This window comes from Cotesia typhae, unplaced genomic scaffold (genome assembly GCF_013202065.1).
Source record: "Cotesia typhae breed Kobodo isofemale line unplaced genomic scaffold, CoteBio_Ctyphae contig_5, whole genome shotgun sequence".
Classification (NCBI taxonomy): Eukaryota; Metazoa; Arthropoda; class Insecta; order Hymenoptera; family Braconidae; genus Cotesia; species Cotesia typhae.
Window position 1 is genome coordinate 5,100,006 of NW_027423757.1, and position 19,134 is coordinate 5,119,139.

At 29.8% G+C, this 19,134-nt stretch overlaps 1 protein-coding gene across 4 annotated transcripts in view; it reads left to right on the forward strand.

Annotated features, from left to right (window-relative positions):
• The window catches only part of Kcc (solute carrier family 12 member kcc), an 80,706-nt gene that overhangs the window by 29,106 nt on the left and 32,466 nt on the right, over positions 1–19,134 (forward strand). The window contains exon 1 of one of the 4 annotated variants that reach the window (XM_074248982.1): positions 17,878–17,978. The exons of the other annotated variants lie outside the window; for them this stretch is intronic. Within the exon in view, the coding sequence (XP_074105083.1) occupies positions 17,936–17,978 (43 nt within the window). The 5' untranslated portion in view covers positions 17,878–17,935. Of the gene's footprint in view, positions 1–17,877; positions 17,979–19,134 lie in introns of those variants that run through there. 4 annotated transcript variants of the gene reach the window in all.

Genomic DNA, 19,134 nt, shown 5'->3' on the forward strand with positions numbered 1-19,134 from the left:
GAAAATCAATGATAATTCCAATAATTCTTTATCTAACTTATTATAACATTTCTTTATCGATCGAAACTCAAATTTATGTAAATTTTCCTGAAACTCATAGTTTAAATTAAAATTTATCGAATTATTGATCAAAAACTGGAAATATTGATATTCGTTAATGTTTGACGATGAATATCTCGTAACGGCTTCACTTAATCAAAAATCATAAGAGACCATTTTTGTAGAGCAGTAAATTTCCTACAAAATCATGAGTTCCGCAATCCGAAATAATTTTTTTCATCGACTTATAAAATTCATAATAAAAACGAATATTTTCCTTAAAATAGCCAAACTTCAACTATGAATATCTTTTAATCGGTTGAGTTTTTGAAAAAGTCATAAGAGACCTTTTTTGTAAAGCATTCAATTTCTCACAAAATCTATGCCACGGAATATTTTTCCAAGCAGTTGGAAGCGAGATATAAATTTTTTTATCTGATTATTCGAAAAAAATAGAAACCCGCAAAGCGGAGGACCTTCCCGTTATAATTAAGAGCTTATACTTGGAGAGAATTCTTTTTAGGTGTCTACGAACCTATTTTTCAGAGTATAAAGTCAAAAATAAATTATTCGATTTTTTTGACCCACCCTAAGCACTACACTGACTCACTGTTTTGCCAAAAGCCTCACTGTCTCAAGGCGTCACTGGCTCAAAAGCCTGGCTCAAAAGGTGTTACTTGCCCCAGGGGCTGGGTCAAAAAGTGTTACTTGTTCCAGGGCCTGGCTCAAAAAGCCTTGATGTTTCTTTTTTCGGATCTTTTATAACCCTTGACTCCGAGTTCTCGAACTTTCCTATTGTCAACCCCGCTTCGTTTTTTTGGGGACAGCAGTGGGGACTTTCGATTTGCACGCCCGGTGACAAGTCTGAACTACTTGTCAAAATCGAACGGTAAGGGAAAACCCTCATTACCGTGGCGTCAATAAAGTGGTCGATAACGACCATGAGAAGTTCAGTTTTCCCTGTCACAGATCTTTAAAAAAAAAAAAAAAAAAAAAAAAAAAAAAGAAAATAAAAAAGGGTATTTTTATATTTCTTGTGAGTAAAAGAAACGACTAGACAGCAACAAAGTTTTTTATGATGTAACCGTACACTTTTTGAGCTTTTTCCTATTTCTCATTTCCTCTAGTATTTTTTTGCAAAGACCAATTTATTTAACGACAACTCTTTAGTTTGTTTTTTACTTAAATTTTTTTATAACCCGAGGTATCGTGTGCACAGATATATGTAGTCAGGCTTATAGTTTGGTGGATGATTACGCAACAGTATTTTTCGTAATTTTCATTTCCCCATGGAGTGAATCTCTTGTTGGAAAATAAAGAAGAAAAAGACCGACTGATAAATAGTCACTTGTCCTCCCCGTGGATTTGTTTGCTCTCGTGTCCAAGTTTCTATTTATACGCTAACATTTTCACAAATGCGCTATCCGAGAAGTCATTATGTTCACTTTGTCACTCTGTTAAGATTTTTTAGCTTGCCTTTTTCTACATTCTGCACCAGCGCAGTCTTATCTTCAATATCACTATAGCAAATAAAACTCTTACTTATTTTGCATATTTAACTACATACTGCTTTGCTCTTTTGTATCTTTTCACTCGTCATTAGCTCAATTGTTCTTCAAAAGCCCTTTAAAGACCCCTATTGCAGATGATATACATTATCTAAGAAAAAAAGGTTTTCCGCAGATTTTTACCTGAAGGTGGCACAAAAAATCAAAGGTTACATTGTAAAAAACTTGGAGTATTCTTGAGTTGAGCAATTTATTATGAAAAATTAATAACTTATAGCAATTATGTTAGAAATCAATTTGGGTTACAACTTCATTGCTCATAACAATTAATTGGTAAATTGAATCTATATGACTGTTACACTATAATTTCCGTACAATTTTCACCATCACCAGATACACACAGTTTAATCTAAATCAATATCTAGATTATGCAAATGCAAATATAGGAGCATCTGGGGAAACCTAAGAGCCGAGAACCGAGAGCTCGAAGAGAGAGACAGAGAAACCGAGTGACTAGAACAATAGAATGACTGATGAATCTCTCACATACAGTGAACTTGGATGTTGACATGAGAGTCCTTGAAATTCAGTGCCTGGCCAATTTTGTCATAAATTAGATAAGTTTGCCAGTTTTACTGTGATTGCCTGTGACGTAATATCATCCATATCCACTTGGTAGTTCTCCTTCTGCTCGTACTTCTGTAACTGGTTCTCCGTCTCGTGCACATACATTGATGCTACGTTATTAATTTATTCTAGCGTATGCCTTCATAATATCTTCATACCTTCATACCTTCGTGCTTGGGTACACTTTAGAGTCACGAGCCATCATGTCAAGCCTGCTGATTCATTTTTTGAGATTATTAATCACGCTTCGCTGTACAAAGCCACACACACCTACATCCTCTGCATATTTATATCTCACAATGCACATTCACACATGCTAAACATTGATAACAGTTTAGGTTGACATTATTGTACTTTAAAGAGAGCTTTCTTTATCATATCGGTTCTTTGGTTATTTTTTCAAACTCGCGATTCAGCGTAATGCAAAGTGTTGAAATGAATCTTTTTATGAAATAAAGTGCTTTATAACGTGAATAGATGAAGGATGTCTTTATGCTCAGGCGCCAAGTCGTCTCGTTTTTTCAAACATTTGGACATTACTATCTCTCGTGAATGAACTAAATTTATATATTTTTCTTTGTACATTTGACTTTAACACCGACCCAAATAGTCGATGGATTTTTAGTGTCCCCATTGGATCGCCAGCATACCTAAACTTTTTTGGGTTCCTGTTACTCTTAATAAATAATCTCATTTCTCTTATGCAGCAATTTTCCATGAAAAACCACAATACACTGAAAAAAAAAGTATTTTTTATTGTAGTAAATTTTTTTCTTCTGTAAAAAAAACTGGTATTCTTCTGGGGAAAGTATATAATTTCAATCTCCACAGCAATACGTATTTTGACTGAAGCGAATTAATTTTTGCAGTGGATAAAATACCAAAATTAAAATAATTGACACATCTTACAATTACGGCCGACTTTTTTTTTTTTTAATTGATTAATTATCAATTATTTTTACTATCTCATGACAACATGGGGTATTAATCCCAAGATTGAACACACAGTAAAAATACGGATTTTTACTGTAAGAATACTTTATATTCTGGGAGGAATAAAACTTTTTTAAAGTGTATAAATAATCCGAAGAATTGATCAATCTTTATTAAAAACAATCAGAAACTGGAGGTTAATTGGCTATTTGGTTTTCAAATAAACCTTTTAAAATTTAATCTCATCGCTCAGTAAAGCCTTGAACTTTGATTAAATAAAATTTTTAATTGAATGATAATAAACTTGGGATTTAAAAACTAAAATATTTTATGTTTCATTGTCATTGAATTTTTATCACCGATTCGTTTAGTTTAGTTTGGGTTATACATAGCCTACACTTGTGTTCTTTTTATCCAAGTTCTAAGCCAATAATGAATAGCTTGAAGTATCGATCAATAGAAGTTGGTTAAAATCTGGCGTTGAGCAAACGAGGTTGAGTGAATTAAGATTTCATTGAATGTTGGATTTGATATAAGAGATTTGTCTGGCTTTTGTAAGTGCTCCCAATGTTCTATGTCGACAAATCTCACCAGTGAAATTGAATTAAGGAGATCTATCATCTTTCTTATATATACAGATATATCCATTGAGCTCTTTAGAGCTTCGCAGCTCTTCAGACTTAAATTATTTATGAGCTTCTCTATAGTCCCAGTGAATCCAGAGCAACAACCACTGTTCATAAAATCACACCGCAAGCTCATGTGATGATTTAATCACACTAACTGCTTTCGTTAATAAAATAATAAATTCAAGAAAAGTTTTTTGCTAGATAAAGCAAGAGGTAGATTTCCCAAAGGAAGATAAATTATTGTAGACTGATAAATATTACTATTTTTTTTTCTCCGTGTATTTTCAAATTAACGATGAATATAATTTATAGACTTATCTTACGATAATTTAATAAATTCAAAACCAATTCTAAAAGTACGATCATTGAAATTTAATTTAATAAATTTAAAAAGAATTCTAGAAGTAAATGTCTTCGGTTTTCTTACGAATTTAAAGAGTCACTGAATAATTGTAAGAATTAATTAAAAATGCATATGAAATGTTAATTGAAGGTTATAAATACAGAACTAACTTGGATTTAATTTGATGAATTTTATTTTATATTGACAACTCGAATTTATAAATTTTCAAACCGTTTCGAGATGCGAAAAAATTTTTCAAAGTCATGTCATAAAACTCTTTAGAAGTGAACCTAAAATTCGTAGTAAAAGTGAAATTCAATTATAAAATTTTACCTGATTGGTTTCTGAGTAGACAATAATTCAATTTCTATACACTCAAGTACCGCATTCGATAGGCAATAAATGAGTTTAGACTATAGTGAGTGGTTTTCAAAAAGATGAAATAAAAAAAAAATTTTAACGAACCCGGGCTCTCAAATCAGGAGTTTGGAGAAGGTCGAATGGGGTCGAGTATGCGCTCTATGCACGATGGTCACTGGTGTAATACCGGCAAGAGGCAAGGAATTGTATGGTTTTATCGAACTGTACAATGTGGACACTGCGTTTGAGCCAGCTGTTTAGTACTCTCTTGATTGCTAACCACCTTGTGTGATGTTTATTGCACCGTTTCTATGTATGTGTGCATCTACAATTATTGGTTTTCATTATTATTCAAACTTTTTTATTTTTGTCGCTCTGTCACAACCCCGAACTTTATTGTTTTTCATTGATTATCCCCCACTACTACTCGTTGTCATCCCAAGTGAATACTTCCACCGTTTTATTTAATTTATTAATTTTTTTGTTTTTACAATTATCCTTAAATACATTTGAATTTAAAATAAACCCGTAAAGCGCTTTTTAATTTAAATTTAACTTTCAATAGATAAATCCATTTTGACTAATTGAAAGGAAGGTTGAACTCAAAGAATTCATTAAATTTAATTATTCAAAAAAATACTGAACTTTTTTTGTTTTATTTTATGAAAATATGTTGTTTTAATTAATCAATGTCAGATAAAATTTAGTCATGCTTTTTTTAAGCTAACAAATATTAAAATTACCGGGAGAGTCTTGAAGTTTATTTCAACTTTTTTTTCACGCCGATCGATCATAAAGTTACCAATGTGCGAAGGATGTCGCGACCAGATTTCAAAATTGTTTTTAATTTTATTTGTTGTATTATTATGCTTGAAAAGCTACAACATTGAAAACTTATTATTATTATTTTAATATAATGTTAAAGTTAAAACTGCTGTTAAATTACCGTGATAAAATATATCTCGGTGATGTGACAGGAAATTAATAAGAAAGTTACTTTTTAAATTGTTTTTATTAAATATTAACTCTCAACAATTTTAATTCTCTTTCTTCTTCTATTTTTATACTCTTTTTTTAATGCCTGTTTCATCAGTTTCATAACTGCAAGCCCATTAAAATTTTACAACATTTTTTTAAATAGTTAATGCGCGTATGAATAACTTATTTTAATCGAGCTGACAGAATTAAAAATTCGCAAGATTTCGTTTAATCTTTTATGCAAAGAAACAAAAAATAAAACAGGTTGAAAAGAGGAAGTAAATAATAAAAATAGAACTATTAACGAATGAAATACACATTAGATGAGTTTGGATAGGTTAGATCTTGTTAAATTATCAAGATCAGTAAGATAACTTGCAGAATCGATGGATAGATGCATCTTTTATAAGTCATCGGATCCTGGAGCAACGTTTTAACAGGATTAAGTTTTACTGTTATTCGATTGTAAGCCACCAAGTACGTCGTGAATAAAATATATATCAGTTGGATGTAGTATTAGTTGATAAACCATAATAATCTGTATGGATAGGTATATATATCGTACATATCTATGTATAAAGGAACGCGAGAGCCCAGAGCAGACGCAGACTCCATCATATCGATCTTTTTGCAATTGCAGACGAGCAAGATGCTCCTTGTAATGGTAACGATAGAGACACTGAAGATTGAGAAAATGAAAATTCTTGATTGAGTAACGATTCACAAGAGCTTACTCTTTTATTTTTCATCCTTATTTCTTTACCCATCTCAATTCTTTCTCTTTTCTTCGACAAATTTACGCTCAAATTTCCGCGTTATTAAGTCAGCAAAGCTTATTATCCTGCTGTTCAAGTTGATGATAACTTTTTAATATTTACTCTTCTTCTTTTTCACTATCCTCAATCCTGAACTTTGATTAACTTTTTAAAATATTAAAAATAATTCTATTTTGCATTGTAATTAAACGCTAATTTTTTAGTAAAGATTATTACAATAGTGAAAATTGGGGATAGATTGAAGTTTTAATGAAAAAATTTTCACTCTTCCATACAACTGAGTTTTTACTAAAAATTTCGTGAAAAAATTATCTGGTATGGCCAATTTTTATTTCAGGCTTGATATTCACCGTATCTCTTGTAATTTTTATTCGCTTAAGCCAAGCATTTGCATGTATCCAATATCTTTGTAAATATACTGAAAAAAATTCGATATACATGTTCAATTCATCATATACTCTAATATTCTAACCTAATATATATTTAAATAACTACATAGCTATGAGCTCTTTATATGCATATGCAGATAATCGTGATGTGGTTTTCGTAGAGGGCAAATATTAATTTCATCTCAACGATCACAGTATGTTACACAATAAAATTCAATATACGTTTTAATTATTTTTTACTATTTAATAACAAACCATTATAAATAATAACTCCACGTAACACAAAGGAGCTTACAATAATGAAAATAATAATAGTTATGTAATTATCATAATTATTATTATTATTACTCTGAAAGTACAAAGAGAATAAAGCCAGCTTTAAAGCTTTGGATATCGCTGAGTCGTCGAAAGCTCATGCACTTAGACCCTACCTTGTTTATAAATTATTTAAAATTTTAATTTAACATTTGCTGGCATATTTATTGTTAAAATAAATCCAGGCTGATCATAATTTATCTTCACGAACTAAATCAGGTTAAGGATGTTTTAAAGTGTTAAAAATTTTCATGTTGAGGGTTAAACATTTTTTTTCAAGTAGATTTATCTTCAAAGAAATTCACTGTTGAAATTTCAAGATAGCTAATTGTTCACATTTAAAAAAAAATCCATTTTAAATTTTTATAAAATGCATTGCTCTTATAAAATAATGAATAGTTGTAATCATAAATCAACAAATGTTAATTTTTTTTTAATATTTATTTAAAATTGATACTTTTAAAACTTTGTAAGTATATTCAAAAGTACGATGTGTAAAATATTCACTGGAAAAAAATACTTTTATGAAATAAATTTTCTCGACTTAAAAACAAATATTCTTCATAATTTCTAAGAATATATTTTCTTACTAGAAAAATTGATCAAAATAATTTTTTGGGAAATAAATAAAATTAAATAATTCATTTTAAAAAATTCTGAAGCGAGGACATTCTGTCTGGATAATAATTTCATAAATAGACAAATACACACTCTAAGTTACGTAATTATTTTTCAATACAAGCCTATCTCTATCCATCAAAACGCATTATTTTTCCACGCCCTCGCATATAATTCCCTAAGAAATTCCAAAATTAGCTATTATTGAAAAAAAATTGGTAGCAATCTTGAAACTTAGGTAGTAAACTAAAAATAATAATAAACAAAATAATTTTATTATTAAAAAGCGCAATTGAACCATTGAATTTTTTTTTGTCTGGTTCTGTTTTCAACAAAACTTTCAGTAAGAATAGTTTACTGTACACTGCCCTTTATATAGGTTCTCTAGACTTGTTTTTACGACTCGCTAAGAAAGTTTACTACGGGTATAAACCAGAGCTTTGGAAGGAAACCGAACATAGGGCGAAGAAGAGAAGAGAAAAGGAGTGAATACTGAGTAAAAGTAGAGTGAGAAACTTTGAACTTTTCGAGATTTCCACGGTGATTCTCTGTTTCTCACTCAGCCTGGCATTGAACACTCCCGTGCAATTTCATTTAGATTCCCGTTCTCTTCTATTACTATATTGCATTCTGTTCTAGTGCCCGCAGACAACTGGCTATTGAAATGAAGCCTTCAAATGTCTTCCTTCTCTTTGATGGAATTGCAGCCTCTGGGTATTAGCTCCTTTACTATAGTCTATCTGCTCCATACCCGTAAAATGTTTTACGTACTCCCACTCCCTTAAATCTCTTACGCGGTCAAACGAAGTTATTAGCTCGATAAAAATCCAATAAACGGTATTTGCTGTCATTCTTCACTAGACCCTTTAAATTACCCGATTTCGAGGATTTAAAAAAGAGAAAATGATAAAAAATTTTATTATTGAGCAAGGGCATTATTCCAAAATTTTTTTTTAAATACGAGAACTGCAAATGTTTGCCAAGAAACCGAATGGTAGAGCTTACACAAAATTTTAAAAAAATTTTAAGATGAAGACAAGTTATGAAGCAAATTTAATGCGTTAGCGCTTTAAGCTCTTTCCTCTATTTTGCTTCTTGTTTTGGTTGAAAATCGCGACTTTAGCTTTTGCTGCGGGTGGTATTTTGTTGGTGCTATTCCAGCTTTTTCACAATAATAAATTAAAGTGACTCGATTTATCGATTGTCTATGTGATGGAGGAATTCCAGCGGGGACAAGTGGCGTTGAATTTAAATCTGCTCGTTCGACATTTCAATCATTAAATTCTTACCGCGTACCATTGCTCTGGGCTTTATGTCAATCTACTTTTTTTCGGATAATTTATCTGTCTGTATTCAGATCTATTGTCTGGTTAGTTTTTCTCTCATTATTTTTATTTTCAATACTTTATTTTTCACAAAAATTAAAATAATAATCAAACCTTTTATATACTGTTGAACACTTTTATTATTTTTCACACGTTAAATTTTTTTAGCTTTTGAACACCTTTAAAGAAGATATATTAATTCTCTTACTAATTAATCACCTTATCCTGTTGATTAAAAAAAAAAAAGTCCCCTGAGCTCCGTTTAATTACTTAACATTTTCAACGCATTTAATCTAGTCCCAATTAATTATAATTGCTTTTCAATAGATTGTCGCTTGCATTAAAATCATTAAAGAACGATTAATTATTTTTTATTTTCTTTGTTTTCTCTACATGGATTTATTTTTAGAAAATCTTAGATTGTAATATCGTTAGTACGATCTCAAATCCTCAAAAATTTATGAATTTCAATGAAATTTCAATTATATACCTCCGAAATTTTTAATTAATATTTTACTTTATTCTATTAGAAGAAAACATCTACAAAAAGTCCATGAAATAAAGTGGCGATGGTATCAGGAAACCAGTAGTAGTAACAAACTCGGGTCAGCCGGCGAGATTATCTTCTTAGTCTCTTTTATACCCTTGTTTCAGCGATTGTACAAAAAAAATAAATCAGCTAAACAACTGTAAAAACAACTGAGACACACACAAAAAAAAAACAAATAAAGTTTTAGGATCCTTTTTGATGTTTTTTGACTTGAGAACCAAGTTTCCACTTTACTGAAGGACTTTTCCTCCGTTTGAGAGCTCAAATAGTTCAATTTTCCCGTGTTCATGATCGGAATTCTCAAACTACAGCTGTCTAGAGCAAAGTAAGAGAGTTTTGAAGGTTAATGTAGGACAAAGGCAAATAACTTTGAGGTTTTTGGCTCAATATTTTCGAATTATTACGCGATAATCGATAATGATTATGACTATTGTCTCCAAATTTAAATAAAATTTCACTTTCCAGTATTTGAAAAACTGACTACCCTTCAAGTCTCTAAAAAATTAAGATTGTAAATTATAAATTTTTCTCCTCTCAACTTGGAAAATTTACACTTTTAATCATTTGAACTGCTGTTATTAAAACTTCGCTGATACAAATTTTATAAAGTTAAGTCATGTAAATTTGAATTTTTATTAACGAATATATTGTGAGTACATTAATTTTGAGAAAGTTTCCTTCTCTTAATATTACACTAATTTAAATTCTAAACAGTTGTACCGGCAGCTAATTCAAAATTTACATCAAAATTACTAGCTTAAAAGCATTAAAAAAAAAACTAATTGATAATATTTTCCAAATTTAAATTAAGTCATTGTTATTATTTAGCATTTTCGCTCTTCAATATCAATTGCAACTTATCAAAAGCTAAATGCAACAAGTATAAATTGCCTATTATAAAAAATCAACAAGCCCATGCTCAAAATATTTATTAAAAAATTCCAAAACAAGTTTATCATAATGAATAATATTCGAGTGTTTTACAGTATCATTAAATCCCTTTGTAGCAGCCGAGGATCCAGTAAAGCAGTAGATATTTCGAATACCCAGAAAACATAATGCATGAATGCACTGCTCATTATTTTATTGTATTTAAGCATTGCTAATGGCTCGAGCAACATACCACCGGCTTTATTCGGGTAGCAGTAAAGCGCACAAAATAAAACGGGTTTTACGCTTGGAGCAAAACTCGGCTGAAACACTAGTAAGTTCATTAAATCGTTCGTAAACTCAGTAGTCACTAGTCGCGGAAATTATACACAGATATCCCCGTTAATCTTCTGTCTTTACACACATTCAGTCGGATAATCATGTCTCTAATTTACACTGTTTCATCGTGACTCCTAATTAGCTGTGCATAAGACTGCTTTCATTAACAAACCACTTACCTATTTGTTTTATATATACAACAATAATAATAATACATCTAAATATGTTCCTACACTAATACTCGTACTAATATAAATAAATGTACATTTAAGAGCTATTTCATTACACCGGAGTCAATGAATAGCGTTAAGTCAATATTCGAGTCACACCTCCATTTCTATCCTTACAAATTCTAACACCGCGTCTCTGGAGATTACTTTGCCCACTTCTTTTTACCTCTTTCTACAGATATATATTTGAATGTTAGTGAACCTTCCTTTCATCTATCACTTCCCGAGACTATTTACATTCAAATGCTTCATTGAATCATATAAAGTTAACTTTGAAATTCCATTCGGTCTAAAAATATATAAAGCGTAATTATATTTCAATTTATTAATTACTTTGATTAATAACAGCGCTGACATCTCTCAATTAATTATTTACATTTATATCGGGTGGATGATTGGGTGAAAAAAAAAAAAAAATTATCATGTAAACGGGCATGTATCGAAAAGAGAAAAATGATAAATGATGATAATATGCTTGATAAGTGATAAAAAAAAGATTCAACAAGAGTTTAAAAGAATTTTTTCTTCACTTAATCTGCTTATAACTTTGTTGGCATTTAATGACGACGTAGAGCTATCCCTTGCGTGACGTCACACCCTCATGACGTAAAACCCGGGAGCATTACGCTACGCAGGCGTGGTAGTAGTGTTGGTAGAATAGGGTGCGGTACGATCACCCAATGACCTATATTTTATTTTCCCTGCAGGTTGTGCCTCGAGATTTTTTTTTTATTCTGATCTCTTTGATCCGTTGATAACTCGCGGAGAGTTGTTCAATGGGCATGAATGCAAAAATAAAAATTTCTTGCAATTTTTTGCTCACATTACGTCATTTAGATTGACGACATTGACGCGTTTTTATAATTATATTTTTAATTATAATATTTATAAAGAAATTTTTATTTTTATGTCGGTTAACTATTAGCTCAATTTACATTTATAACAATGAAAGGTGGTAATTTGTCACAAAATATAATAGCTCTGCTGTTTATGGTAGTTAATAAATATTCGTGGAATGGTATAAAAAAAAATGTGTTGTATTGAGCTGAAAATTTATTACGAATCGAGATGTAGTTAAATAAAATCCAATTTACTTTGCAATATACATATTGAAGATAAATTTAATATTTTCTCTCGATATTTATTTTATTTAAAAATGTTTTTTTTTTTTTTTTTTTTTTATTATTATCATATATCATTATTGTATAAAATATTAATTAAATTTAAATGTTAATTTCTACTTTGAAAACACAGGATTTAAATCCGCCAGAATAATTTAAACGTTTATAGTATACTAATTACTAATTAATTGTGATCTATATTTGAATATTTAAAATTATATGTAAATTACTAATGATACAATTTCAATTTCATTGCTGGTTCGGTAATTCATTGATTTAGTTTTCCGGAAAATTTAAATATTGACAGAAATTTTTTATTATTTTATGTCATTAGATTTTTCAACTCAAAAATATATCGCATTTTAAAAATTTCATTTTAAAACACAAATATTCATTAAACTTATCACTACAAATTTTATTAACACGAAATATGATGACTCTAATTATACTTGATAAAATTTTCATCACGAACTGACATAACTATAAAATAATCAATGTAATAACTAGATAATTTTTTATCTCAGTAATTATTATACATAGCATAGCTATTAATTATGAAAATTCTAAGGCCAGCAATTATATTTCAAAGATTTACGATAAGTAAATTTTTAACCCCCGTTATTACTCAACATTACCTTCTTATACTTTCAAATAATTAATTATAAGAAATAAGCTTAATATTAATGAACATCAGAAAATTGGATAAAATATTTTAACTAGTTACAAAACTTAATTTGCTTTAAAAGTTCTTCCATATAATAAACTCTAACAGAATTAATTTTAAATTATAAAATAAAATAATTTTACGATTAATAATTAAAATTAATATTCTGAAAAGTTTACTGAAATCCACATTTAACTGTCTACCTTTCAAACTAGATAATTAATTATTATAATTATAAAAAAAAGGAGTTTGTAGGACAAGAACTGCAAGAAAATGAATCAAAGAGTTTTATTGAAAAGAATTTAACTGAATTACTAATGCTCCAGTTAAACAAAAAGTTCCTCTAATAAACGAAGCATGAAATAAAATAGAATATTATTGTCACCGTTTGAGAGAGTAGAAGGGAATTCATCGTTTTGTTAGTAAACAGTTTTCTCATTCGTTAAATTTGTTTGTAAAGTATGCTAATATAATGACAGTAATAATTAAAGTGGAGTGTTATAATAGCTGAAATAAGTTGAGTTTGTCCTGACATTTATTATATTATACATTACATCTCAAGTATTAAATCATAAATCTATAATAATAAATTCGCAGTCGTTTTATCCATAAAGAATCTGAATCTTGACGATGGTTCACTCATTCAGGAGCGTCGCAATAGATTTGGAATTCTCATTAAGTCAAACTACGGCTTCTATTTAAAATAACTTCACCTTTTCCTTTTTCTCAGTGTCTTTTTTCTTTGTCGTCGACGATCTCAATCTTCACCTCAATATTTCATTTCATTTATATTAAATGTCTTGACAGCATTGCTATTCCTATTATTATTCATCTATTATTTCGAGTAAACAAAGTTCATCCGATAACAATTATCTGTTGGTTATAATTTCTCATTTCTTAATGTAACTCAAAGTTATCAAAAAATCATTCATGTTGGTACATTTACTGAAAGTAAAATAGAACTATTTATTCAATTTTATTATTTAAAAACTTTTAACTCGTTTTAACTGTTCATTGAAATCCAATCATCTAAAATTCATATTATATTACTTATTAAACGTAACACATGTACTTTTAATTGCCCCTACTCGTTAAGTATTTAAATTTTTTCTCCGCCGAAAATTTAATGAACTATCGATTCCTTCAGGGAATTAAAAGGAAAAAATATTTAAATATTTTCAGCTTCAGTAATTAAACTCGGGTAATCATTTCAAGGTCTTCGGGTTTTAATAAAAGTCAAATATTGAATTTATTGAATTGGTTACGGAGGAATAAATTTATCGAAAGCATAAGAAAGTTAAATTCTAAAAAGTTTAAAACTATGATTTGAAATACAAAATGATTCAAAAATTTAAGAAAAGAACTTGATCTTGGTAACTAGACCAAAAAAATTATAGGTAATGTGTCATCGATGTTCATGACTTACGAAGAAATTTATAGCTTCAACTGCAATAAATCTTATCGAAATTTAGTCATGTGTTGGAATAAAAAAAATTGAATAGGATATTTTAAGTCTACTAAAAAAAAATTAAAAATTTTATTTAGAAAAATTATTGAGGGTTAAATTAAAGACTTTCGTTGGAGTAAAATTATTTATAGTCTGGAAAGTTTGATTTGAAGAACGACGGTATTATATCGACTCAAGTTTTTTTTGATAAATCATATGTGGTCCTTGGTCGGGCATGGCCGCACCACTAGGGGATTGGTTATAAGATTGAAAGAAAAAAATTTAAAGGCAAAAAAAAAAGTTTTAGGCAAGGCAATCTTGTTACGTATCTTATACAGATAAAAGTATGAATTCAAAAGGTTGGTACAATAATATGCAAATTGAATAGAGCCAAAGTTTCAAGACTTTTTACTGGGGCTGACACTTTAATCCAAAAATGATGGAATTTTTTAGCCTACTAAAACTTTTTGTACAAAGAAATTAGTCGAACAATATGCATTACTATCAGAGTTATTTTTGAAACTTATAGAGACATTTTTTTTAATTAATTAAAACATAAATATATTTTTTTATTACATCGCGAAATTTAGACATAAAAAAAGTTAATTTTTTTGATCTATGACATTATAAATAATAAATTTATAATTAATTTGAATGAATACGTGCTGATATAAATTGAGGAAAAGAACCCTCATTTCACGGCATTTCGCCGGAATAACGGAGACATATATGGTAAAGTTTTAGGTCTTTTAAGTTTTTATCAGGACGTCTATTAAAATATTATTACCCTGGGAACGTAACTAATGGAAAAAGCAATAGCAATATAACTGGGCGCACAAATCAAAACTACGTGATATATATATTGGTATCCCGAGTGGATTGTTCTAGTCTGCGAATATCTATCGTATATCCTATCTGTCTATCTATTTATATACATGTGAATGCAGATAGATAGATAGATATTATCGTGAAATCTGCAATGACGTGGTGGGATCCTGATCTCGTGGCGCTCAGGAGCCCATCAGAATTTACGAAGAGTATTCCTCCGGGTAGACGTCGAGACAATTGAAAAGCTCCAGATTATATTGACCGTGGAAAGTGGTATTACGATAATGATAATGATAATGATAATAGCACAAAAAAAGCTTTGTGTCTTGTTGATATTCAACAACAAGTTATTCTTGAATCGGTGATGTGCGTCCTACTTTGCAAAATAAAAATAAAAAAAAATAATAATAATAATAATAATAATAATAATAAAATTATATGTTTAAATGGTTGACATGGCAAGAACCGAAAAAAAATTAACAAATAAAACAAAAATGAAGTTTCAGATTTAGAAGAAAGGTTGAAGTTACTTTTTTGCGACCCTTTCAACTCGATTCTTTGATCTCAATAAACTTTAACAGCTAAGGTTATAGTAATGTCCATGAATAAAGAGAAAAAAAGTTTTAATCAGAACAGTGTGACCGAACATTATTTATGCCTGAGGTATTAACTCATTAATAAATTACCTCATAAATATACATACATAATAAATATTGTCTATACTATATTAAATTTATGACCGAGATTCAGTGTGAATAACTCGTCGATTAATCTGTCATGTATTGTCATCAATGTTTGTGCGCTGAGGCGTGGCCTTGAATATCTTATGATGCACCTCCACCACCAGAATGATCCAATCAATTGATTATATTGTTATACATATCACCTACATAAATTCACGATACTTAACCGACTAAAATAACACTAATAATAAAAAAAAATAATAATAATAATAATAACAAAACCACAATTTCTAATTAACAATAAAAGTATAAAATTTATTATTTCTTCTTTTGTTGATAAAATAATAAACAATCAAAAAAATTCAATAGGCATGCAAACAAGATTCCTGATAAAATTTATATATTTTTTTTTATTTTTAATAATTTCTGCTCAGTCGTTTGTAAACACAGACAATAAACTTTTTTTCGGTTATCTGAAATCATCGAGCCGGTAGGTGATTCAATCAATTTATTAAATGAAATTTATAACGAGATAAAAGCCGGATGAAAAATACACAAGACCAAAAATAATCAATAAATTAATAGCAGTGGTGTGAATTTTAATAAATATTTTATGTCACCGATTAAAAACTTACCACTGGGGTAGTCAAATCAATAAAAGCTAAGTATCATTAAGTATTATTAAAAAATAAAAAGAAAGAAATGATACTTAGTACTTGAAATTTCATACGATTAAAATAGAGTCAGGCGTATCGGTAACTTTTAGTGTCTATAATCTAGCGGTTAATATTTTTCAGTAGTAGGGCTAAGGAGTAGCAGTGATAGTACAAGTGGAGTAATTTACGAGAATTAGATGGTAATTTTGCGCTAGGATTCAGCCGTTCGCTGTTCGCCGCTCGCCGGTACCTCCTTACTCAACTTTTGATCCTGGTTCTATACTCCAGCAGAAAGTGTTATCGCGGCATAGTAGTGAAGCTGGTGCTGCTGGCCAGAGAAGCGCGCGCCAGAGTTTCATAGCACAAATGTGTGTACAAAGATAAAACTAACGCACACCATCCTGCGGCCTCACAATCATACATCTACGTACATTTATCCTACAAAATGTGTCCCGGAAAAGGCGCAAGCGCAGATATGAGGGTGGAAAAGCGGGCAGCAGCTCACTGCGCCCGGGACGTCACGGGTCGTGGTACGGAGCTGGAAGAGAAACGAGTGGAGAGCAACTCTGTACTGAGTGTGACGAGAGTACTAGATATAGAGCTGAGGATCACACGCCCTCTCATCTCGGCTAAAACTCTTGTGCCTTGGACCATTGTACACCGCACACTCCTCACATCAGGGCCGGAAAATAATTTATACGGTTACTTTTTTGGCTGTCAAAATCTCTCTCGTCTTTTGAGACCTCAAAAGTAAAATTATAAAATAATTTAATTAGGGCGGTGATAAAACGATTAATTACCAAAAGTGAATATAAAATTTTATTGAATTTAAATTTGATTCATTGTCGGTAATCAAGAGACTGAACATTTGACACTGTACTGAAAGTTTGGTTATTTTGGTGGAGAACCCGTGGTACGAGCTGAATACGGCTACGACTACGACTGGTGCTCTGAGTTATCGACCACGTTTGGCAGGTTCGATGGAAGCTGCGTCGAGGCCGCAATTCGCTCGGTGAGGACCCGGGGGTTGCAACGACTTAAGAGCACCCTCTCTGCGGAGGGTGAACAGTCTTTCGCTGCCTCCGATTCTCACTTCGTGCAGTTACACTCACTCATTATTATCAACGAGTCCTCGTGCTCAGCCTCCGCCAGTTTCAGTGCTGTTTAATGTTTGTTTCGCTCTGAGACGACCAAAGGATCTCCCTTTTTTATTAGTTTTTTTTTTCTCACCCCCAGCCGAAGTTTACACTGACCATTGTTTATTTATAAACTTTTTAATGTTTCGCGGGACATTCCAGTGACGTTTTTTCAAATACTTTCTATTTATAGTTGAATTATAGTTATATTATAAATGAAATATATTTATTTATTTTTAGATTAGAGTAACAATCAAAGGTGCCATTTGTAGACTGTTTGTTTTCAAAAGTAAATTTGGCTAGTGATTATTAATATAAGTATTATTATTATTATAATTATTATTATTGGAGTTATATTATGAAGATGAATATATTGAAGTGTTAAAAATAGTTACTGGGGAGAAAAACGACTCCCCGTTTTTTATTTTATCAAAAGGATTGAAAATTAATCAAAAGAAGAGGTCAAAAATCTAACCAAGATCAAAATATATTTAAAAAATATATATTTTAAAAATTGAGCATTTATTTTTGAAAGTTGAATTTAAAAGTTTGTTAAATAAATAACCAAATCATGAGTGGGGGATCGAAAACTTCGCCGGCAAAACTTGAGTCCGGTATGTTACTTTGATATATATTAATATTTGAATTTACTTTTAAAGATTATTTATTCTATGCACTATACTATAAATATGTGTCACTTTCAAATAATACTTTTTTGTTTATTTACTGTTACCATTGTATATTTAAGTAATTGCTGGGAAATGGGGCGCGAGGATTGACCAGTAATTAAGTCCACACCCCTTAAGAGTTTGAATAAATCGAGGGTTGATACAAATTTTCTCTAAATATCTCGTCAATTATTCAATTTATTATTTGAAACGTAAATAATTTTTTTATAAATATCTTTGTCATTTTATTAATTGTAAAATATTTGTTAGATTGTTTTTACATTCAGGCAATCAAAAATTCAGTGAAAATTCAAATTAATTTGATCGTTTTTTTTTTGCCAAAAATTTTTCATACCTTTATTTTATACAAAAAAATTTTTTTTAATTTATTTATTATGGATGTATGAAAGAATTTAATTAACTTATATATGATAGAAAATTAACTTCTTTAAAATAATCCTTGTTTTGATAAAACATTATTCCAATTATTTCTAGTATTGACACAATTAAAAATAGTATTTACTCAATTATTCTAGCCATTAAAAATTATAATTGCCTCCCTCATATAAAAAAAATATTTTTAATTACTAATTTAAATATTTCTTTAATTAATTAAATAAAAAATGGGTTAGTAACAGTAAAAAAATAACAATTAAAATATTGTTGTTATGAGATACATTTATTCATTAATGTGGGTAGGCATGGGGGTAAAAAACGGCATTTTTGTTTGATACGTACAACTCTCCAGTTGTTTTTATTAGTGCCAAGTGTTTTTATACTTTATACAATTTATTTTGGCGACAATTTATACTCATACCTTTTTTTTCTACACTACTAATTTATTAAAGCTGTTTATAAAGTTATAGCGTTAAATTTTATGTTTCATTTTCCAAAAACAAACGAAACCCTCGTTTCATAAAATGGAAAATAAAATGACGTTTATATTTCACTCTCTACTTCCATACATTCTTTATTAAACTCATGTATATTATATAAATGTATAGACAAGACATTTAAACTTATATCACACCGAGTCCAGCGTGAAAAGGTGACTTTATTGTTACAACTTATAACCCTTGGCCCAAGACCGTTAGAAAAAGCA